Raw genomic sequence first — 22,626 nt, forward strand, 5'->3', positions numbered from 1 at the left:
GTGTGGAATTATATCCAATTTGGCTTTAGGACAATTATTTTTGTGTTTTTTCATTGAAGACAAATTAAATGAAGAGAATAATACCAAAGAATTTGTGATTGCAATCATTTTCAGGAAGAAACTGAGTATTATCTGACAGAATTGCAGGGGTGCCAATACTTTTGGCCAGCACTGTAGGTGCAAGCTACAAACAGGCGAGGGGCTGAGCAGAGACCCCCGAGCTCCTGATTATCCCCCGGCAGCAAAATGTGGCAGTGTTTTATTAAATACCTGAAAACCGAAGCAAAAACAAAAACAAGAAGCGACTCCTCCTTTGCATTCATTCTAAGATCACCACTTGCTTTGGATGACTGGAGAGTCATCGCTTTATATTCATAGGATTAAACAAGTGATGGGCAAGGAAGTCCTGGGATCACTGGGGTCTTCTCCCCATACAGGACAAGTCTGGGCCCCCTGACCGAGCAGTAGACCGGGGGACCGCTCCTGATGATGCAGCACCATTGCTCGCGCCCGCTGCCACTCTGCTCAGTTATGACCCCAGTAAGGAATAAGAGGATCTGGATCCCGCTCCACAGCTCCCGGGGCCCCAGACACCGCTCCACAGCTCCGGGGGCGCCGGGCCCAGCTCCACAGCTCCCGGGGCGCCGGACCCCGCTCCACAGCTCCCGGGGCGCCGGACCCCGCTCCACAGCTCCCAGGGCCCCCCTCTAGAGATCCCGGACACGGCTCCACAGCTCCCGGGGCCCCGGACCCCCTCTACAGCTCCCCAGCAACGTTATGTAAATATATAAAAGTTTGTGAATAGCTTTTATGAGCACTGTTGCACCGTTTTGTGTACACAGCTGCACTGCAGAGCGATGCATCTCTGCGGTTAAAGACAATACATGATAGCACTGCTGCCCCAGGGGCTTCTGACCTTAGTGAGTCCAGGAGGCGGTCCTGAGACTGACAGCTGGTGAGTGACCCCGCCCCCTGGACTCCCTGGGGTGTATGATGGAGGCAGCCGCTCAGTGATTCCTATAGGAGACAGACCTTGGTCCTGGGGGGCTCCCGCAGACCTCTCCTGCTCCACCAGCCGGCTGAGCTCCGCCGACACCTCCCCCTGCAGCCGCTCCAGACCTCCCTGCAGTCCTCGCAGCGTCCGCTCGCAGGTTACCCGGAACGGGCAGCTACATCCATCCCTGCCGATCATTTCCGCGCTCAGCTCCATGCTGGATTGTACAGCCACTGTCAAATGACGTCATCAAAGAGCGGCAAGATCAAGCCGCCATGTTAGAAAGTGGCAAACACCATAATCACGTGATCATGATGTCATAAAGTCAGGCATCTTTTCGTTACGCCCAGATTATTGCCCCGCCCTCTGGGAGGGCGTTCATCGGTTACTATAACGACAAGTAATTGTTTCACAACAGAAGCAGGAGGAAGAGCTGAAGGGAACGCGCTTCCGCCCTCCAACACCGGAAGTTTGTCTTTTCTTCCACTGATATCCGCCCGCCAGCGCCGGAAGTGTCGTTACCTCTTTTCTTTTTCTCTAGTGTTTCTGATGGCGGCAAACGGGCAGGGAGAGAAGCGCAGCGCGGAGGAGGCGGCCGGGGAGGAGCCGGTGCTGTCCCTGCTGGATGTGCTGGAGGAGGACGACGCCCTGGAGGATGAGGCCTGCGCGGTGCTGGGCGGGAGCGACGCCGAGAAGTGCTCGTACCCGGAGGTATCAGGGGGCAAACGGCCCTCAGCCCGGACCCGTGTGTGCCCCCCATAATACAGGAGACCTCCAACTCCTGACAGTGACCCCCCTCATAATAGGAGACCCCCCCCCCTTCAACTCCTGACAGTACCCCCCCCCCATAATATGGGAGACCCCATCTCCTGACAGTGACCTCCCATAATACAATAATACAGGAGACCCCCCCCATCTCCTGACTGTATCCCCCCCAACTCCTGACAGTGACCTTCCATAATACAGGAGACCCCCCCCCCTCCCCAACTCCTGACAGTGAACTTCCATAATACAATAATACAGGAGACCTCCCCCCCCCTCCCCAACTCCTGACAGTGACCTCCCATAATACAGGAGACCCCATCTCCTGACTGTATCCCCCCCAACTCCTGACAGTGACCTCCCATAATACAATAATACAGGAGACCCCCCCCCATCTCCTGACAGTGACCTTCCATAATACAATAATACAGGAGACCCCCCCCAACTCCTGACAGTGCCCTCCCATAATACAATAATACAGGAGACCCCCCCCCCAACTCCTGACAGTGCCCTTCCATAATACAATAATACAGGAGACCCCCCCCCCCCCCAACTCCTGACAGTGACCTTCCATAATACAATAATACAGGAGACCCCCCCCAACTCCTGACAGTGACCTTCCATAATACAATAATACAGGAGACCCCCCCCCCCTCCCCAACTCCTGACAGTGACCTCCCATAATACAGGAGACCCCCATCTCCTGACTGTATACCCCCCAACTCCTGACAGTGACCTCCCATAATACAATAATACAGGAGACCGCCACCCATCTCCTGACAGTGCTCCCCAATAATACACGAGACCCCCATCTCCTGACAGTGCTCCCCAATAATACACGAGACCCCCATCTCCTGACAGTGCTCCCCAATAATACACGAGACCCCCATCTCCTGACAGTGCTCCCCAATAATACACGAGACCCCCATCTCCTGACAGTGCTCCCCAATAATACACGAGACCCCCATCTCCTGACAGTGCTCCCCAATAATACACGAGACCCCCATCTCCTGACAGTGCTCCCCAATAATACACGAGACCCCCATCTCCTGACAGTGCTCCCCAATAATACACGAGACCCCCATCTCCTGACAGTGCTCCCCAATAATACACGAGACCCCCATCTCCTGACAGTGCTCCCCAATAATACACGAGACCCCCATCTCCTGACAGTGCTCCCCAATAATACACGAGACCCCCATCTCCTGACAGTGCTCCCCAATAATACACGAGACCCCCATCTCCTGACAGTGCTCCCCAATAATACACGAGACCCCCATCTCCTGACAGTGCTCCCCAATAATACACGAGACCCCCATCTCCTGACAGTGCTCCCCAATAATACACGAGACCCCCATCTCCTGACAGTGCTCCCCAATAATACACGAGACCCCCATCTCCTGACAGTGCTCCCCAATAATACACGAGACCCCCATCTCCTGACAGTGCTCCCCAATAATACACGAGACCCCCATCTCCTGACAGTGCTCCCCAATAATACACGAGACCCCCATCTCCTGACAGTGCTCCCCAATAATACACGAGACCCCCATCTCCTGACAGTGCTCCCCAATAATACACGAGACCCCCATCTCCTGACAGTGCTCCCCAATAATACACGAGACCCCCATCTCCTGACAGTGCTCCCCAATAATACACGAGACCCCCATCTCCTGACAGTGCTCCCCAATAATACACGAGACCCCCATCTCCTGACAGTGCTCCCCAATAATACACGAGACCCCCATCTCCTGACAGTGCTCCCCAATAATACACGAGACCCCCATCTCCTGACAGTGCTCCCCAATAATACACGAGACCCCCATCTCCTGACAGTGCTCCCCAATAATACACGAGACCCCCATCTCCTGACAGTGCTCCCCAATAATACACGAGACCCCCATCTCCTGACAGTGCTCCCCAATAATACACGAGACCCCCATCTCCTGACAGTGCTCCCCAATAATACACGAGACCCCCATCTCCTGACAGTGCTCCCCAATAATACACGAGACCCCCATCTCCTGACAGTGCTCCCCAATAATACACGAGACCCCCATCTCCTGACAGTGCTCCCCAATAATACACGAGACCCCCATCTCCTGACAGTGCTCCCCAATAATACACGAGACCCCCATCTCCTGACAGTGCTCCCCAATAATACACGAGACCCCCATCTCCTGACTGTCCCGTCCCCCCCATAATACACGAGACCCCCATCTCCTGACTGTCCCGTCCCCCCCATAATACACGAGACCCCCATCTCCTGACTGTCCCGTCCCCCCCATAATACACGAGACCCCCATCTCCTGACTGTCCCGTCCCCCCCATAATACACGAGACCCCCATCTCCTGACTGTCCCGTCCCCCCCATAATACACGAGACCCCCATCTCCTGACTGTCCCTTCCCCCCCATAATACACGAGACCCCCATCTCCTGACTGTCCCTTCCCCCCCATAATACACGAGACCCCCATCTCCTGACTGTCCCGTCCCCCCCCATAATACACGAGACCCCCATCTCCTGACTGTCCCGTCCCCCCCCATAATACACGAGACCCCCATCTCCTGACTGTCCCGTCCCCCCCCATAATACACGAGACCCCCATCTCCTGACTGTCCCGTCCCCCCCCATAATACACGAGACCCCCATCTCCTGACTGTCCCGTCCCCCCCCATAATACACGAGACCCCCATCTCCTGACTGTCCCGTCCCCCCCCCCCATAATACACGAGACCCCCATCTCCTGACTGTCCCCCCCATAATACACGAGACCCCCATCTCCTGACTGTCCCGTCCCCCCCCATAATACACGAGACCCCCATCTCCTGACTGTCCCGTCCCCCCCCATAATACACGAGACCCCCATCTCCTGACTGTCCCGTCCCCCCCCATAATACACGAGACCCCCATCTCCTGACTGTCCCGTCCCCCCCCATAATACACGAGACCCCCATCTCCTGACTGTCCCGTCCCCCCCCATAATACACGAGACCCCCATCTCCTGACTGTCCCGCCCCCCCCATAATACACGAGACCCCCATCTCCTGACAGTGCTCCCCCATAATACACGAGACCCCCATCTCCTGACAGTGCTCCCCCATAATACACGAGACCCCCATCTCCTGACAGTGCTCCCCAATAATACACGAGACCCCCATCTCCTGACAGTGCTCCCCAATAATACACGAGACCCCCATCTCCTGACAGTGCTCCCCAATAATACACGAGACCCCCATCTCCTGACAGTGCTCCCCAATAATACACGAGACCCCCATCTCCTGACAGTGCTCCCCAATAATACACGAGACCCCCATCTCCTGACAGTGCTCCCCAATAATACACGAGACCCCCATCTCCTGACAGTGCTCCCCAATAATACACGAGACCCCCATCTCCTGACAGTGCTCCCCAATAATACACGAGACCCCCATCTCCTGACAGTGCTCCCCAATAATACACGAGACCCCCATCTCCTGACAGTGCTCCCCAATAATACACGAGACCCCCATCTCCTGACAGTGCTCCCCAATAATACACGAGACCCCCATCTCCTGACAGTGCTCCCCAATAATACACGAGACCCCCATCTCCTGACAGTGCTCCCCAATAATACACGAGACCCCCATCTCCTGACAGTGCTCCCCCATAATACACGAGACCCCCATCTCCTGACTGTCCCGTCCCCCCCATAATACACGAGACCCCCATCTCCTGACTGTCCCGTCCCCCCCATAATACACGAGACCCCCATCTCCTGACTGTCCCGTCCCCCCCATAATACACGAGACCCCCATCTCCTGACTGTCCCTTCCCCCCCATAATACACGAGACCCCCATCTCCTGACTGTCCCTTCCCCCCCATAATACACGAGACCCCCATCTCCTGACTGTCCCTTCCCCCCCATAATACACGAGACCCCCATCTCCTGACTGTCCCGTCCCCCCCCATAATACACGAGACCCCCATCTCCTGACTGTCCCGTCCCCCCCATAATACACGAGACCCCCATCTCCTGACTGTCCCGTCCCCCCCATAATACACGAGACCCCCATCTCCTGACTGTCCCCCCCTCCCCCCCCATAATACACGAGACCCCCATCTCCTGACTGTCCCCCCCTCCCCCCCCATAATACACGAGACCCCCATCTCCTGACTGTCCCGTCCCCCCCATAATACACGAGACCCCCATCTCCTGACTGTCCCGTCCCCCCCCATAATACACGAGACCCCCATCTCCTGACTGTCCCGTCCCCCCCCATAATACACGAGACCCCCATCTCCTGACTGTCCCGTCCCCCCCCATAATACACGAGACCCCCATCTCCTGACTGTCCCGTCCCCCCCATAATACACGAGACCCCCATCTCCTGACTGTCCCGCCCCCCCCCCCATAATACACGAGACCCCCATCTCCTGACTGTCCCGTCCCCCCCCCATAATACACGAGACCCCCATCTCCTGACTGTCCCGTCCCCCCCCATAATACACGAGACCCCCATCTCCTGACTGTCCCGTCCCCCCCCCATAATACACGAGACCCCCATCTCCTGACTGTCCCTTCCCCCCCATAATACACGAGACCCCCATCTCCTGACTGTCCCGTCCCCCCCATAATACACGAGACCCCCATCTCCTGACTGTCCCGTCCCCCCCCATAATACACGAGACCCCCATCTCCTGACTGTCCCGTCCCCCCCATAATACACGAGACCCCCATCTCCTGACTGTCCCGTCCCCCCCCCATAATACACGAGACCCCCATCTCCTGACTGTCCCCCCCTCCCCCCCCATAATACACGAGACCCCCATCTCCTGACTGTCCCGTCCCCCCCATAATACACGAGACCCCCATCTCCTGACTGTCCCGTCCCCCCCCATAATACACGAGACCCCCATCTCCTGACTGTCCCGTCCCCCCCCATAATACACGAGACCCCCATCTCCTGACTGTCCCGTCCCCCCCCATAATACACGAGACCCCCATCTCCTGACTGTCCCGTCCCCCCCCATAATACACGAGACCCCCATCTCCTGACTGTCCCGCCCCCCCCCATAATACACGAGACCCCCATCTCCTGACTGTCCCGCCCCCCCCCCCCCATAATACACGAGACCCCCATCTCCTGACTGTCCCGTCCCCCCCCCATAATACACGAGACCCCCATCTCCTGACTGTCCCGTCCCCCCCCCATAATACACGAGACCCCCATCTCCTGACTGTCCCGTCCCCCCCCATAATACACGAGACCCCCATCTCCTGACTGTCCCGTCCCCCCCCCATAATACACGAGACCCCCATCTCCTGACTGTCCCGTCCCCCCCCCCATAATACACGAGACCCCCATCTCCTGACTGTCCCGTCCCCCCCCCCATAATACACGAGACCCCCATCTCCTGACTGTCCCGTCCCCCCCCCATAATACACGAGACCCCCATCTCCTGACTGTCCCGTCCCCCCCCCATAATACACGAGACCCCCCATCTCCTGACTGTCCCGTCCCCCCCCCATAATACACGAGACCCCCCATCTCCTGACTGTCCCGTCCCCCCCATAATACACGAGACCCCCCATCTCCTGACTGTCCCGTCCCCCCCATAATACACGAGACCCCCATCTCCTGACAGTAACCCCTCATAATACAGGAGACCCCCTATCTCTTGGTGTGGGGCTTGTAGCTGATGTCCATACTGTTTGCAGGGTTATGTGAGGCGGCAGGCGCTGTATGCGTGTAACACGTGCACCCCCCAAAGTGAGGAGCCCGCCGGGATCTGCCTGGCCTGTACCTATAAGTGCCATGAAGGACACAACCTGTACGAGCTGTATACCAAGAGGTTTGTACCCCCGTCTGCGCCCGGGACCCCATATAAACACACTGTAACATATAACACACCGGCACATATTAAATGTGAATAGAGATACAGTGGGTACGGAAATCATTCAGACCCCTTTACATTTTTCACTCTTTGTTTCATTGCAGCCATCTGGTAAATTCTTTTTTTTCTCATTACAGTGCACTCTGCACCCCATCTGGACTGAAAAAAACAAATGTAGAAATGTTTGCAAATCTATTAAAAAAGAAAAACTGAAATCTCACATGGTCATAAGTATTCAGACCCTTTGCTCAGTATTGAGTAGAAGCCCCCTTTTGAGCTAGTACAGCCATGAGTCTTCTTGGGAATGATGCAACAAGTTTTTCTCACCTGGATTTGGGGATCCTCTGCATTTCTTCCTTGCAGATCCTCTCCAGTTCCGTCAGGTTGGATGGTGAACGTTGGTGGACAGCCATTTTCAGGTCTCTCCAGAGATGCTCAATTGGGTTTAGGTCAGGGCTCTGGCTGGGCCAATCAAGAATGGTCACAGAGTTGTTCTGAAGCCACTCCTTTGTTATTTTAGCTGTGTGTTTAGGGTCATTGTCTTGTTGGAAGGTGAACCTTCGGCCAAGTCTGAGGTCCAGAGCACTCTGGAAGAGGTTTTCATCCAGGATATCTCTGTACTTGGCCGCATTCATGTTTCCTTCAATTGCAACCAGTCGTCCTGTCCCTGCAGCTGAAAAACACCCCCATAGCATGATGCTGCCACCACCATGTTTCACTGTTGGGATTGTATTGGGCAGGTGATGAGCAGTGCCTGGTTTTCTCCACACATACCGCTTAAAATTATCACCAAAAAGTTCTGTCTTCGTCTCATCAGACCAGAGAATCTTATTTCTCATAGTCTGGGAGTCCTTCATGTGTTTTTGAGCAAACTCTATGCGGGCTTTCATATGTCTAGCACTGAGGAGAGGATTCCATCGGGCCACTCTGCCATAAAGGCCTGACTGGTGGAGGGCTGCAGTGATAGGTCCACAAAGTTAACTTTCTCCCATCTCCCTACTGCATCTCTGGAGCTCAGCCACAGTGATCTTGGGGTTCTTCTTTACCTCTCTCACCAAAGCTCTTCTCCCAGGATTGCTCAAGATGGCTGGACGGCCAGGTTTAGGAAGACTTCTGGTGGTCCCAAACGTCTTCCATTTAAGGATTATGGAGGCCACTGTGCTCTTAGGAACCTTGAGTAACGCAGAAATTCTTTTGTAAGCTTGGCCAGATCTGTGCCTTACCACAATTCTGTCTCTGAGCTCCTTGGGCAGTTCCTTTGAGCTGATGATTCTCATTTGGTCTGACATGCACTGTGAGCTGTGAGGTCTTATATAGACAGGTGTGTGCCTTTCCAAATCAAGTCCTATCAGTTTAATTAAACACAGCTGGACTCCAATGAAGGAGTAGAACCATCTCAAGGAGGATCGCAAGGAAATGGACAGCATGTGACTTAACCCTCCACTGGTGAGGTGGGGTTTGCCACACCCCAGGGAATTTTTGTTCAGCTGTCATTCATTGAAAAATGCTGGTATGAGGATACGTGTCTCACTAGCTTCCATCCATTTGTGGGTGTCAAAAATTTGTTATACTCCTGTGTAATCAATCGCCAATAAGAAAACGATTAAAACAAATGTAATCCTTTGCATTTTCTGTAAAAATAAGAGATTTCTAAACACTGGGTTATAGGAAACCCCACATCACCAGTTGCGTGACAAAAACCCCACCTCACCAGTTGAGGGTTAAATATGAGTGTCTGAGCAAAGGGTCTGAATATTTATGACCATGTGATATTTCAGTTTTTCTTTTTTAATAAATTTGCAAAAATTTCCACATTTCTGTTTTTTTTTCAGTCAAGATGGGGTGCAGAGTGGACTTTAATGAGAAAAAAATAACTTTTTAGAATTTACCAAATGGCTGCAATGAAACAAAGAGTGAAAAATGTAAAGGAGTCTGAATACTTTCCGTACCCACTGGTGTGTGTGTATGTATGGTACAGACCAAAAGTTTGGACACACTTTCTCATTTTAAAGATTTTTCTGTATTTTCATGACTATGAAAATTGCACATTCACACTGAAGGCATCAAAACTATGAATTACCACATGTGGAATTATATACTTAACAAAAAAGTGTGAAACAACTGAAAATATGTCTTATATTCTAGGTTCTTCCAAGTAGCCACCTTTTGCTTTGATGACTGCTTTGCACACCCTTGGCATTCTCTTGATGAGCTTCAAGAGGTAGTCACCGGAAATGGTCTTCCAACAATCTTGAAGGAGTTCCCAGAGATGCTTAGCACTTGTTGGCCCTTTTGCCTTCACTCTGCGGTCCAGCTCACCCCAAGCCATCTCGATTGGGGTCAGGTCTGGTGACTGTGGAGGCCAGGTCATCTGGTGTAGCCCCCCATCACTCTCCTTCTTGGTCAAATAGCCCTTACACAGCCTGGAGGTGTGTTTGGGGTCATTGTCCTGTCGAAAAATAAATGATGGTCCAACTAAACGCAAACCGGATGGAATAGCATGCCGCTGCAAGATGCTGTGGTAGCCATGCTGGTTCAGTATGCCTTCAATTTTGAATAAATCCCCAACAGTGTCACCAGCAAAGCCCCCCCACACCGTCACACCTCCTCCTCCATGCTTCACGGTGGGAACCAGGCATGTAGAGTCCATCCGTTCACCTTTTCTGCGTCGCACAAAGACACGGTGGTTCGAACCAAAGATCTCAAATTTGGACTCATCAGACCAAAGCACAGATTTCCACTGCTCTAATGTCCATTCCTTGTGTTCTTTAGCCCAAACAAGTCTCTTCTGCTTGTTGCCTGTCCTGAGCAGTGGTTTCCTAGCAGCTATTTTACCATGAAGGCCTGCTGCACAAAGTCTCCTCTTAACAGTTGTTGTAGAGATGTGTCTGCTGCTAGAACTCTGTGTGGCATTGACCTGGTCTCTAATGTGAGCTGCTGTTAACCTGCGATTTCTGAGGCTGGTGACTCGGATAAACTTATCCTCAGAAGCAGAGGTGACTCTTGGTCTTCCTTTCCTGGGGCGGCCCTCATGTGAGCCAGTTTCTTTGTAGCACTGGATGGTTTTTGCAGCTGCACTTGGGGACACTTTCAAAGTTTTTCCAATTTTTCGCACTGACTGACCTTCATTTCTTAAAGTAATGATGGCCACTCGTTTTTCTTTACATAGAATTTGTATTATGGCAAGAAAAAAGCAGCTAACAGTCTATTCATTAGGACTATCAGCTGTGTATCCACCTGACTTCTGCACAACAGAACTGATGGTCCCAACCCCATTTATAAGGCAAGAAATCCCACTTATTAAACCTGACAGGGCACACCTGTGAAGTGAAGACCATGAAATACAGAAAAATCTTTAAATGAGAAGGTGTGACTGGTGATTTTATATATATATATATATATATATCTCACCGGCACGTGATATATACACACACTCTGCTGATGTCGCCGGCTCACCATCTATCACACGTTCATCTTTATCGTTTCTTCACTGCAGGAACTTTCGATGCGACTGTGGAAACGGCAAGTTCCAGCAGATGGAGTGTAAACTGTTCCCGGTGCGTGTGATTAATACCGGCAGGAGCGGACAGGTGGTGAATTCTGGATTATCAGTTGCGGCAGCCTGATTGTTGAGCGTCTTTTGTGTTTGTGCTGCGCAGTTGTCTGAACTCTATCCTATTCCGTGACCATCTGATAATCCAGAATCTCGCAGGGAGTATGAACTGTAGCTGTGGTAATTGTGATAATCACCACCTGGGGGCGCTGGGGGAATGTTAACCCTATAATCCCCTCTGGTTGCTGTGTTTTTTTTTCCTCATTTCCCATGGATATTTCATCTTCAGGAGAAGGAGAAGGTAAATGCCGGGAATAAATACAACCAGAACTTCTTTGGCTTGTACTGCACCTGCCGGAGACCGTACCCCGACCCCGAGGATGAGGTGAGCTGCCCGAGGGGCGACGGCGCCAAGGTTCAATTCATCAGGAAGAGAAAATATCCATTAGGGGTAGCTTCAGCTGAGTGAGACTACTACCCTCATCGTGCTGGGAAACTAATGGTGATGAATGTCTTCCCTCCTGTAGATCTCGGATGAGATGATCCAGTGCGTCGTGTGTGAGGACTGGTTTCACGGGAGGGTGAGTGCAGGACGCTGCCGCCATTTCTGCTTCCATTTGGGCGTCACAGACCTGGATCTAGAGATTTTTTTTTTAGGGCATTTTCTTTAACCCCTTCCTTGTGATTTTGACGGCCTGTTTGCAGGTTCTGAAAAACTGGGATTAGAGAGAACTCTGATGTTGGAGTAACTATCCATAGGAAGGGGGTCTCCTTCTGTTGTGCAATCAGCTCCCCTACGACACGACCATGGGCTGTCTAATGGTGGCCCCTCTGGTCTGTCATGGGCATAAGCCTAAAAGTAAATGCACATCGGGAGGGGGGTGGATGTACTCAATGGGGGACGGGCACCCTGCATAAAGTTATTTGCAATATTAATGTCCTGGGGTACATGGACTATAACACTCTCTGTATTACAGCACCTGGGCGCAGCGCCCCCCGAGCACCTGGAGTATCAGGAGATGGTGTGCCCGTGCTGCATGGAGCGCTGCCCTTTCCTCTGGGCTTACAGCTATAACATAGGAGGTAACTGCGGCCATACACTAATGGGACAGGGTGATGGGACATGGGAATCTCACGGAGCCGTCTTTTCCTATGAGCTGAGAGAATGTAGTGATTTTCCTCCGCCTTCAGTCACCACTAGGGGGCGCTCACACAAGGGTCTATGATTTAGTCCCTGCAGTCACCAAGATCACGTCGGCAGAAGTGGACGAAGACGTCAAGGTGGAGGAAAGTCCAGAAAAGGCGCAGAACGGCCCCAGTATAAAGAGCGAGGAGGAGAAGGACGTGAAGGAAGAGACGTCCCCGTCCACCAGCTGTGACCAGGTACGGGGTGTACGGAGGTGTCTTCGCACTGAAAGATTTCTGACTTTCAATTTATACTGGGCAGCACGGTGGCTCAGTGGTTAGCACTGCAGCGCTGGGGTCCTGGGTTCAAATCCCACCAAGGACAACATCTGCAAGGAGTTTGTATGTTCTCCCCGTGTTTGCGTGAGTTTCCTCCCACACTCCAAGGACATACTGATAGGAAATTTAGATTATGGGCCCTGTCCCCATTGGGGCTCACAATGTCTGTAAAGCTCTGAGGAGTTAATGGGGCTATATAAGTGAGTAAAATAAATAAATACTGATTGTATCTGACTTCAAATTTTTTTTTATATAAATTTAATGCTTTTCTAATGAAATGGAAAAAAAACACCTTTTAATTAATGATCTTTTTTATTATAAAGAAACCTGTAAACGGCGTCGCTTCCAGTTCAGTGAAATCTGAAGATAAAAAGTGCAAACGGTATCAGAACCGAGAACATCCGACACCCGGAGCAAAGGTCGCCACCTACTGGCTGAGCAACTGGCGGAGTAAACTGTGCCGCTGTGACCAGTGCATGGTAGGAGGGATCGTCGTGTCCTGCTCTTCTGGGTGGCGCATGTGGTCGTCGTCTTGTTTTCTGATACGAGACCCCCTTTATGGGCCGGACTTTATAGGAAGCTGCATCTGATCACGTTGTTCTTTACTTTTCACAGAAATTGTACTCGGAGCTGGAAATTCTGTTCCTTCTGGATGAATGCGACACCGTTCAGGCTTATGAGAATAAGGGGAAATCTGAGGAGGCGGAGGGGAGCAGAGACCCTCTGATGACGGCTCTCAGCAGCATGAACCGCGTCCAGCAGGTGGAGCTCATCAGTGGTAAGTGCTCATACAGTAAATCTGTGATCGGAGGGGTCTCTGCATCGGACCCCCAGCATTCAAGGTTCAATGCAGCACTTTCCTTTTCACTGTCGTGGTGGTCCCAGTGGTCAGGCCCCCACAGTGAGATCACATCCCGGCAATACATGGGCCCTTTATAACATGAGAATATCCTCTTATTCATTTCCCACTTTTTTCGTGTTCTCAGAATATAACGACCTGAAGTCGGAGCTGACTGATTACCTGAAGAAATTTGCTGAAGAAGGAAAGGTAAAGACCCCTTATCCCTTAACCCGCCCCCCCTTATCGCCGACCGCGTTCCTTACTGACTTTGCATACACATTTTTTTTTCTTTTTTTTTTTTTTTTTCTTTCCAGGTCGTCCAAACCCAGGACATCCAGAAATTCTTTGAAGATCTCCGTTCTCGGAAGCGGCGGCGTCTGGACGGGATGCAGTATTATTGCAGCTAATGACAGCTGACATTGTGCTTTATAAACAATGGCGGGTGTCCATCCCCTCCCCCATTATCCCAGTGTTGAGTTTTAATTACTATTTTATACAGACAAATAGCTGCCGAAGCGTCAAATCATAGATCAGTGACTAATGGACCCTAATATTACGGCACGGCCAATCCCCAAATTACATGGCTGTTGTAGGACCCCCTATGAGTTTGTGTCTCCCCTGTAGCCGTCATCAGGTTTGAATAATCGGTCACAAGTGCCAGGTGCCATCAGTGGCCCGCGGTGTCGGACACGAAGCCCGGACAGACACCGCGGGCCACTGATGTCGCCCGGGTTTAATGGGAATCATGCAGAATCTATTAAGACGTTTCCTATTTTTAGGGTCTTGTTCCCCTAAACCTTTGTGTTCTCTCTTGTAGAGATAGGGCCACTGATAATAATCCGCGGTAGATTTCTGTACATTGCAGCTCTCGGCTCGGCTGTATCAGCTCGGCCCCCGCTGCTCGGTGTTTTTAATCAGCCCCTCGGCCCGCACGTTGCTTGTGCTTCATCACGTTGTCGTATCGCTGATCGTGTATTTTTAGTTTTCTTCACGAGCGTCATTACAATAAAATAGATAATGACATTTGTATCTGCCTCTTTCTTACACCAGGTAAGAAACAATCCTGCATCTCAGCGGGAAATGTATAGTAAGGGGTTAACTGAAAGCACCACTCCTACGTTTTTATATTGTAGCGTTGGGTGGAGTCGTGCTACTACCGTAAGATCCCTGCACCTCCTATTCTACTGATCACCCACCGTCTTCAGATCTCCCCCACGCCGACATCTTGTGACTGCAACTTCCGACTGTCCGGAAGTCAGAGGTGACTGAGCCAGAACGGGGGGCGCTCATAGACTGGCATAGAAAAGTGACCTCCGGCTCGTCCAGCAAACACTGGAGCCATCTGACAGGTGGAGACCGACCGTGACAATAACGCTGGAGCCTCCACATATTCCAGTGATTCAGGATTTTTTCATTACACATTGTACTTTATATTAGTGGTGAATTTAGGTCGATATAATTTGCATTTATTTGTGAAAAAAAATTGGAAATTTGAAAAATCTAAAAAATTGCAGTCCTAATAAGCAAGTTGTGCATTCAGAAAGGACAAGGACTAGAACTCTATAGCGCCACCTGTCGGAAGCAGCGATCCTACAAGTCACTATCGCCCCTTTAACGAGTCCTGGAATAGGACTTGGGCTAAAAGCCAAATCAGAATCTCAATTTGCAGAAGCGGTGTTTCGCGGTATTGCTCCTCGTCAGTGCAAAGTATGAGATCTGATTGGGCTAGGCCAGTAACACTTTCCACATCTACTTACATCAACATCATTCTTGAAACTTTTTTGTTAAAAATGTAGAAACTTTAGCAACAATTTTTTTCCATTTTTCCTACAAAATTTGCAAAACCAATTTTATTTGGGACCACTTCACATTTCAAATGAATTTTGGGGGTCTATATGTCATAATACTCAAGAGTGAACCCCATTTTAAAAACTGCACCCTTCAAGGTATTCAAAACCACATTTAGGAAGTTTTGACCCTTCAGATGCTTCACAGGGATTAATTTTTCACTTTTTGTCTCCACTCTTGTTTTAACCGGTTCCCGACCGCCCACTGTAGATAAACGTCGGCGCTTGCTGGGCTCTGTGCAGCGCCGAAGTTTAAAAACGGTGGGTGGTCTCGCAGCGCTCATGACCAGCGCTGCAATTCCGGTGCAGAGCGTTAGCTCTGACAGGGGACATCATCGGGACCTGATTGGATCAGGTCCCAATGATGTTAACCCTTTGCTGTCTTCTATATGCCGCTATCTATAGTGATCGCGGCATATAGAAGACAGCAGGAGGAGAGGGGGTCGTCCACTTACCTCTCCGACGGCCCCCTTCTACCTTCCAGGACCTGACGTTGCTATGGCAGCTGGAGGTCACATGACCGCCTCCAGATCTGCCATATATGGTGTCCTGCCTGGCTCAGCCTGCAGCTGAAGCCAGGCAAGAGACTGACTGTGAAACAGTCAGCGAAGATCTCATGTAATGTAATACATGTCTATTACATTACATGAGATCAGAAAAATAAAAATTAATGTCCCATACAGGGACTAAGTAAAAATGTGAAAAAAAAATGTTTTTAAACTGTTAAAAAAAAATCACAAAATAAATTAAAATAAATAAAATATTAAACCAATAAATCCGTATATTTATGCAAAACCAAAAAAAGTACACATATTTGGTATCGCCGCGTCCGAAACAACCCGATCTATAAAACTGTCACACTAATTAACTCCTTCTGTGCACACCGTAATAAAAATAAATTAAAAATGGAGCAAAAAAATGCTTTTTCATCATATCGCCAAACAAAAAGTGGAAAAAAATGCGATCAAAAAGCAAAATGGAAATAAAAATGGTACCGCTGAAAACGTCATCTTGTTCCGCAAAAAACAAGCCGCCATACAGCTCCATCAGCCGAAAAATAAAAAAGTTATAGCGCTCAGAATAAAGCAATGCAAAAAAAATATTTTTTCTATAAAATTGTTTTGTGTAAAAGCGCCAAAACATAAAAAAAATACAGTAAGTGTAGTATCACTGTAAACGTACTGACCCGAAGAATAACGCTGCCTGATCACTTTTACCACACACAGAACGGCATAAAAAAAAACCTCAAAAAACAATTCCTGAATTGTTGTTTTTTGTTAATTTTACCTCCCAAGAAATGGAATGGAAAGCGATCAAAAAATGTCACATACCCAAAAATGGTACCAATAAAAACGTCAACTTGTCCTGCAAAAAACAAGCCGTCACATGACTCTGTCGGCCGAAATATGGAAAAATGATAGCTCTCAAAATATGGCGATGCAAAAACTAGATTTTGCAAAAAAAAACGTCTTAGTCTGTGACAGCTGTCAATCATAAAAACCCGATATAAATCTGGTATCTCTGTAATCGCACCGACCCGAAGAATAAAGTAATCTAATCAGTTATATCACACTAGGAATGGCGTAAAAAATAAATAAAACCAATTCTTCACCTGCTACTGATTTGTTTATTATGTCTCCCAAAGATCGCAGTAAGGCTCTGCTCACATTTATCCTGTGCTCTGCGCTGAGCACTTACACCAGAGTTTCCGTGTAAATCTCTGAAATACGTGATTCAGCCGGAACCCATGACGGAAGATTCCCTGTAATGAGGCAGATATAGGCCACTGTGAATGCCGTCTGGCCTGGGATCCCACGGTGTCATTTGTTTTAGGCGTGCATAAAAGTGCGGTTGGCCACAGTTTTGTGCACTTCTGAAAAAAAGGACACCGCTAAACAGAGGCCAGACGGAGTCCAGAGTAACTCTGCTGCCTCATTACAGCGAATGGATCCCGCAGGGGTTTCCATCTGAATTACATCACTTGGAAAATTAGATGGAAACCCCGATGTAAGTGCTCAGCCTCGAGCGCCGGATAAATGTTACGTAAAATGTTCCCAATAAAAGCTTCAACTCAGTCCTCAAAAAAAGCTAGTCCCCACTCAGGTCCGTCATCTGTTAAAAATATAAGGGACTTCCAAGTTACTGGTAGCAGAAAGGCTCTGGAAAAGCAAAATGGCCCTTGCCCCCCAAAAGAAATTCAGAAAATATTGTGCTCCCAAATCCAAATGCCTATTCTACAATAATTTGTTCTCGAATCGTCAAATAGCGCTCCTTCCCCCTCAAATCTCACCGTATGGCTAAGCGGTACGATACAGCCACATATGGGGTATTGCCACTTTTAGAAGAAATTGTGTGACGCATTGCGGCACCATTTTTACCCATTGCCCTGTGTGAAAATGTAAAATCTGAGGGTAAAACATTTTTTTGTGGTAAAAATATAATTATGTTTTTTTCACTGCCCAATGGTATAAATTAAAAAATTAAAAAATGCTCACTACTTCCCTAGATGAATTCCTTGAGAGGTGTAGTTTACAAAATGGGGTCACTTGTGGGGGTTTCTGCTGTTTCGGCATGTCAGCAACTCCTCTAATGTGACATGGTGTCTGCCACCTATCCCAGCCAACATAGCGCTCCTTTCTCTTCCGAACCCTGCCGTGCACCAAAGCAGTGGTTTTCCCCCACATATGGGGTATCGGCGTACTCAGGAGAAATTGTACAACAAATTTCATGGTGCAATTTCTCCTGTTACCCTTATGATAATGCAAAATTAGGGAATGAAAAACACTTTTTGTGGGAAAAATGTGAAAATTTTATTTTTACAGCTCATTATTATAAACTTCTGTGAAGCACCTGGGGTTCAAGGTGCTCATCACACATCTAGATAAGTTCCCTAAGGGGTCTAGTTTCCAAAATGGTGTCACTTGTGGGGGGTTTCCACTGTTTAGGAACATCAGGGGCTCCCAAAATGCGACATGGCGTCCGCTAATTATTCAGACAAATTTTACATTCAAAAAGTCTAATGGCGCTCCTTCCCTTCCGAACCCTGCCGTGCGCCCAAACAGTGGTTTGCCTCCACATATGAGGCATCAGTGTGCTCAAGAGAAATTGCACAACAAATTTTGGGGTCCATTTTTTCCTGTTACCCCTGTGAAAATAAAAAAAAATTAGGTCTAAAGTAACATTTTTGTGAAAAAAGTTAAATGTTAATTTTTTTCTTCCACATTCCAAAAATTCCTGTGAAGCACCTGAAGGGTTAATAAACTTCTTGAATGTGGTTTTGAGCACCTTGAGGGGTGCAGTTTTTAGAATGGTGTCACTTTTGGGTATTTTCTGTCATAAAGGCCCCTCAAAGTCACTTCAAATGTGATGTGGTCCCTAAAAAATGTTTTTGTAAATTTTGTTGGAAAAATGAGAAATCGCTGGTCAACTTTTAACCCTTATAGCTCCCTAACAAAAAAAAATTTGGTTACAAAATTGTGCTGATGTAAAGTAGACATGTGGGAAATGTTATTTATTAACTATTTTGTGTGACATATCTCTCTGATTTAAGGGCATGAAAATTCAAAGTTTGAAAATTGCAAAATTTTCGCCAAATTTCCGATTTTTTCACAAATAAACGCAAGTGATATCGAAGAAATTTTACCACTATCATGAAGTACAATATGTCACAAAAAACAATCTCAGAATCAGGGGGATCCGTTGAAACGTTCCAGAGTAATTACCTCATAAAGTGACAGTGGTCAGAATTGTAAAAATTGGCCCTGTCACGAAGGCAAAAACAGGCTCTGGCGCGAAGTGGTTAATTTATTTTCCACAAAAATATTGCTTTAGCTCCAAATTTTTCATTTTCACAAGAGTAACAGGAGAAAATGGACCCCAAAAATTGTGCAATTTCTCCTGAGTACACAGACATACCCCATATGTGGGGGAAAACTACTGTTTAGGTGCTCGGAAGAAGCATAATTTTTGCCGGAACAGATTGCGTACACTTTGTCACATCTGAAGATTCCCTGAGGTGCAAAAACAACAAACTCCCACAAGTAACCCTGTTTTGGAAACTACGCAACTTGAGGAATTCATCTAGGGGAGTAATGAGTATTTTAACTCACAGAATTGTATAACATTGGGCTGAGTCAATGAAAAATTACCATTTTTTTTCCACTAAAATGTTGCGTTTGCCCCAAGTTTTTCACTTTCAATAGGAATAATAGAATGTTACAATTTGTTACAATGTCTCCCGAGTCCATCAATACCACGTATGTGGTTGAAAACTACGTTTAAGGTGCAGTGCAAAGCTCAGAAGGGAAGGAGCGCCATATTTGAGTTTAAATTTAGCTGAAATGGTTTGGGGGTGTCATCACATTGGCAGAGCCCCCCCCCCCATAAGTGACCCCATTTTACATCTAGTGATGCAGTGAGCATATTGACACTACCATTGGGCGGTGAAGGGAAATACATAAACAGCCCCATAATGTCCCGAGAACGCGGCAATACCCCACATCTGGCTGTACAGAACTGTATGGCCGCACGGTGAGACTCTCGAGGGACAGAGCGCTATGACTTTTAAGGCACAGATTTTTTCTAGAATAGTTTGCGGACTCCATATACAGAGCCCCTAAGTGCCAGAAGAGCAGAATCCCCCCTCTCAAGTGACCCCAATTTGGAAAAGACCCCTCTGGGAATTTATCTACAGGTGTAGTGGCGATTTTTGATTTTGTTTCTGGAAAACCGCCATGGAGTCAAATGCAGTGAATGAGGCAGAATGAAAATTACAAATCTGCCATTGTAGCGCCCAATACATTGTACCCACCTCGTGCTTCTGAGGACATGGAAATTAAGTGGCTCTTCTCGCTACAGAAACACCAAATAGGAGGCACAGAAGTGAGGAGGGCATTTGGATTTGGGAGAATTCGCTGGATTTCTTTAGGTGGCGAGGAGCCATTTCGCTTTTTCAGAGCCTTTCTGCTACCAGTAATGTGGAAGCCCCTATATTTTTGATAACAGATGACGGACCTGAGTGGGGACTTGGTTTTTTTTTTGGACTGCATTGAAGCTTTTGTTGGGAACATTTTACATAACATTTTGGATCACATTTATCCTGTGCTCTACTATGAGCACTTACATAGAGGTTTCCATCTAAATGACGTGATTCAGATGAACCCCCGAGGGATCCATTCACTGTAATGAGGCAGCAGAGTTACTCTGGACTCCATCTGGCCTGTTTAGCAGTGTCCTTTTCAGAAGTGCACAAAACTGTGGGCGACGGCACTTTTATGCACGCCTGAACAGACGGACACCGCCGGATCACAGGTCAGACGGCGTCCACGGTGCCTCCATCTGCCTCATTACAGGGAATCTTCCTCCAGGGGTTCCGGCTGAATCACGTATTTCAGAGATTTACACGGAAACCTCGGTGTAAGCGCTCAGCGTAGAGCGCAGGATAAATGTGCGCCGAGCCTTACTGCGATCTTTGGGAGGCAGAATGAACAAATCAGCAGCAGGTGAAGAATTAGTTTTATTTTTTATGCCGTACCTCATGCAGTATTAGTGATTAGGCGACTTTATTCTTCCGTGCGATTACAGAGATACCAGATTTATATCCGGTTTTTATGATTGGCTGCTGTCACACTAAAAGACGCTTTTTATACAAAAAAAAAAAGTTTTTGCATCGCCATATTTTCAGTGTTATAAATTTCTTATATATCTGTCGACAGGCATGTCAGGGTTTGTTTTTTGCGGGACGAATTGGCGTTTTTATTGGTACTATTTTTGGACACAAGTTTTTTGATCGCTTTCTATTCTGATTTTTGGGAGGCAGAATAAACAAAAAGCAGCAAATCAAGAATTGTTTTTTTTTCACCGCTCGCCATGTGGTAAAAGTGATAGGACGGCTTTATTCTTCGGATCAGCACGATTACAGCAATACCATTTATATCATTTTTTTTTACGTGTTTTTGCTTTTACACAAGTGTTATAGAAAAGAATTGTTTTTGCACGGCCTTATTCTACAGCTTTTTATATTTCGGCTGATGGCGTTGTATGGCGATTTGTTTTTTGCAGGACAAGATGACGTTTTCAGCGGTATCATTTCTATTTACATCCGACTTTTTGATCTCATTTTATTACACTTTATTGTTCGATGTTGGAGTTATTGTGATAGTTTTATAGGTCAGGTCGTCCGGCAGCGACGATACCAAATGTGCACTTTGTTGTTACATAAATCTGCAGTTATTGGCGTAATTTATTTTTTCTTAGTTTTACTTTGTTTCTCTATGGGACTTCAACTTTTTCTTCTCTGCTCACTGTTCTAATGTCGTGCAATATACGTGTCCTGCAAGGCATTAGAGCTGTCAGTATTAGGCTATGTTCCCACGATCAGTTTTCGGTGAGTTTTTTTTTTAGCTATTTTCGAAAAAAATGCAAGTAACCTATTTTACTGAAAATCTGCAACATCAAAAGCTCATAGTAGGAACATAGCCTTACACTGGCAAAATGCCTTTTACACCCTGCTCATGGTATGGTCTAACAGGCCACTATAGCTGGCAGACTCGGAGGCCATCATCACATCGCGCGGCTGCCAATCACCCTCCTTGCCTTCCAAATGCTGCAGCATTTACAGAGTTAAACAGTCAGGGGCACAGCGGGCAGAGGAGCAGCAGCAGAGCGGGCATCGGCAGAGAAGGCAGCGGAGCAGCAGCAGAGCGGGTAGTGGAGCAGCAGTGCGAGGAGACCGGCACAGAGCACAAGCCTCTTAATTCAGCGCCTCATCCTCCGTCCAAACCACAAGTCTTTCTGAATCTGATACTTTGCTTATTAGGAAGGAGGAGAAAGTCACAATTTTATGAGAAAATACAATAAATTCATATATTTCTGCCTCCATTCTTTACACTGCAGGCTGACGCTCGTCCTTTACGTAGTACATGTTCTCTCCCCCCCCCAAAAAAAAAACAACTTGAGATTTTATTAGATTCTTAAGAGAAAGCTCATGATTTTATTTCTCAGCAAATCTAAATTCCTGGCAGGCGACAGCTGTCACATCGGCCCCGACGCTTCCTCCTCCTGTATTGTGTCCGGGAATAAGACGTCTTCTAATGCACTTGGCGCGTATTTTAGCTTTTGTCTGAGATAAGTTATAACAGATTTGTTGGGGGCGCTCAGTTCTGACAAGGGAGAGGGAAACGTATTCTACAACATTCATCTTCCTTCCTGCGTTGGGAGACTACAACTCCCAGCATGCCATGACGCCAGCGCTCCTGAATCTTTTCCTTTTCACTAATGGAGGCCG

The 22,626-nt window shown here is 48.2% G+C and overlaps 1 protein-coding gene across 1 annotated transcript; it reads left to right on the plus strand.

Annotated features, from left to right (window-relative positions):
* The first annotated feature begins 1,471 nt into the window (after positions 1-1,471).
* UBR7 (ubiquitin protein ligase E3 component n-recognin 7) lies at positions 1,472-14,521 on the plus strand. Its single transcript, XM_073638283.1, has 11 exons — positions 1,472-1,705; positions 7,461-7,594; positions 11,133-11,193; positions 11,479-11,574; positions 11,717-11,770; positions 12,167-12,272; positions 12,421-12,572; positions 12,977-13,132; positions 13,269-13,431; positions 13,640-13,701; positions 13,809-14,521. Exons 1-11 carry the CDS (start codon positions 1,544-1,546, stop codon positions 13,899-13,901), a joined length of 1,239 nt encoding a protein of 412 aa, XP_073494384.1. The 5' UTR covers positions 1,472-1,543; the 3' UTR covers positions 13,902-14,521.
* Positions 14,522-22,626: the final 8,105 nt, after the last annotated feature.

Source organism: Phyllobates terribilis, unplaced genomic scaffold, assembly GCF_046119375.1.
Source record: "Phyllobates terribilis strain yellow unplaced genomic scaffold, ASM4611937v1 Scaffold_7__3_contigs__length_470593459, whole genome shotgun sequence".
In the NCBI taxonomy this organism is placed as follows: domain Eukaryota; kingdom Metazoa; phylum Chordata; class Amphibia; order Anura; family Dendrobatidae; genus Phyllobates; species Phyllobates terribilis.

Excerpts from the sequence above, each read along its gene's own strand:
- UBR7 (XM_073638283.1), top strand. The coding sequence starts at position 1,544 with ATGGCGGCAAACGGGCAGGGAGAGAAGCGCAGCGCGGAGGAGGCGGCC. Across the intron at positions 11,771-12,166 it reads AGGACTGGTTTCACGGGAGG|CACCTGGGCGCAGCGCCCCC; the intron begins GTGAGTGCAGGA and ends TCTGTATTACAG. Across the intron at positions 13,133-13,268 it reads GCCGCTGTGACCAGTGCATG|AAATTGTACTCGGAGCTGGA; the intron begins GTAGGAGGGATC and ends TACTTTTCACAG.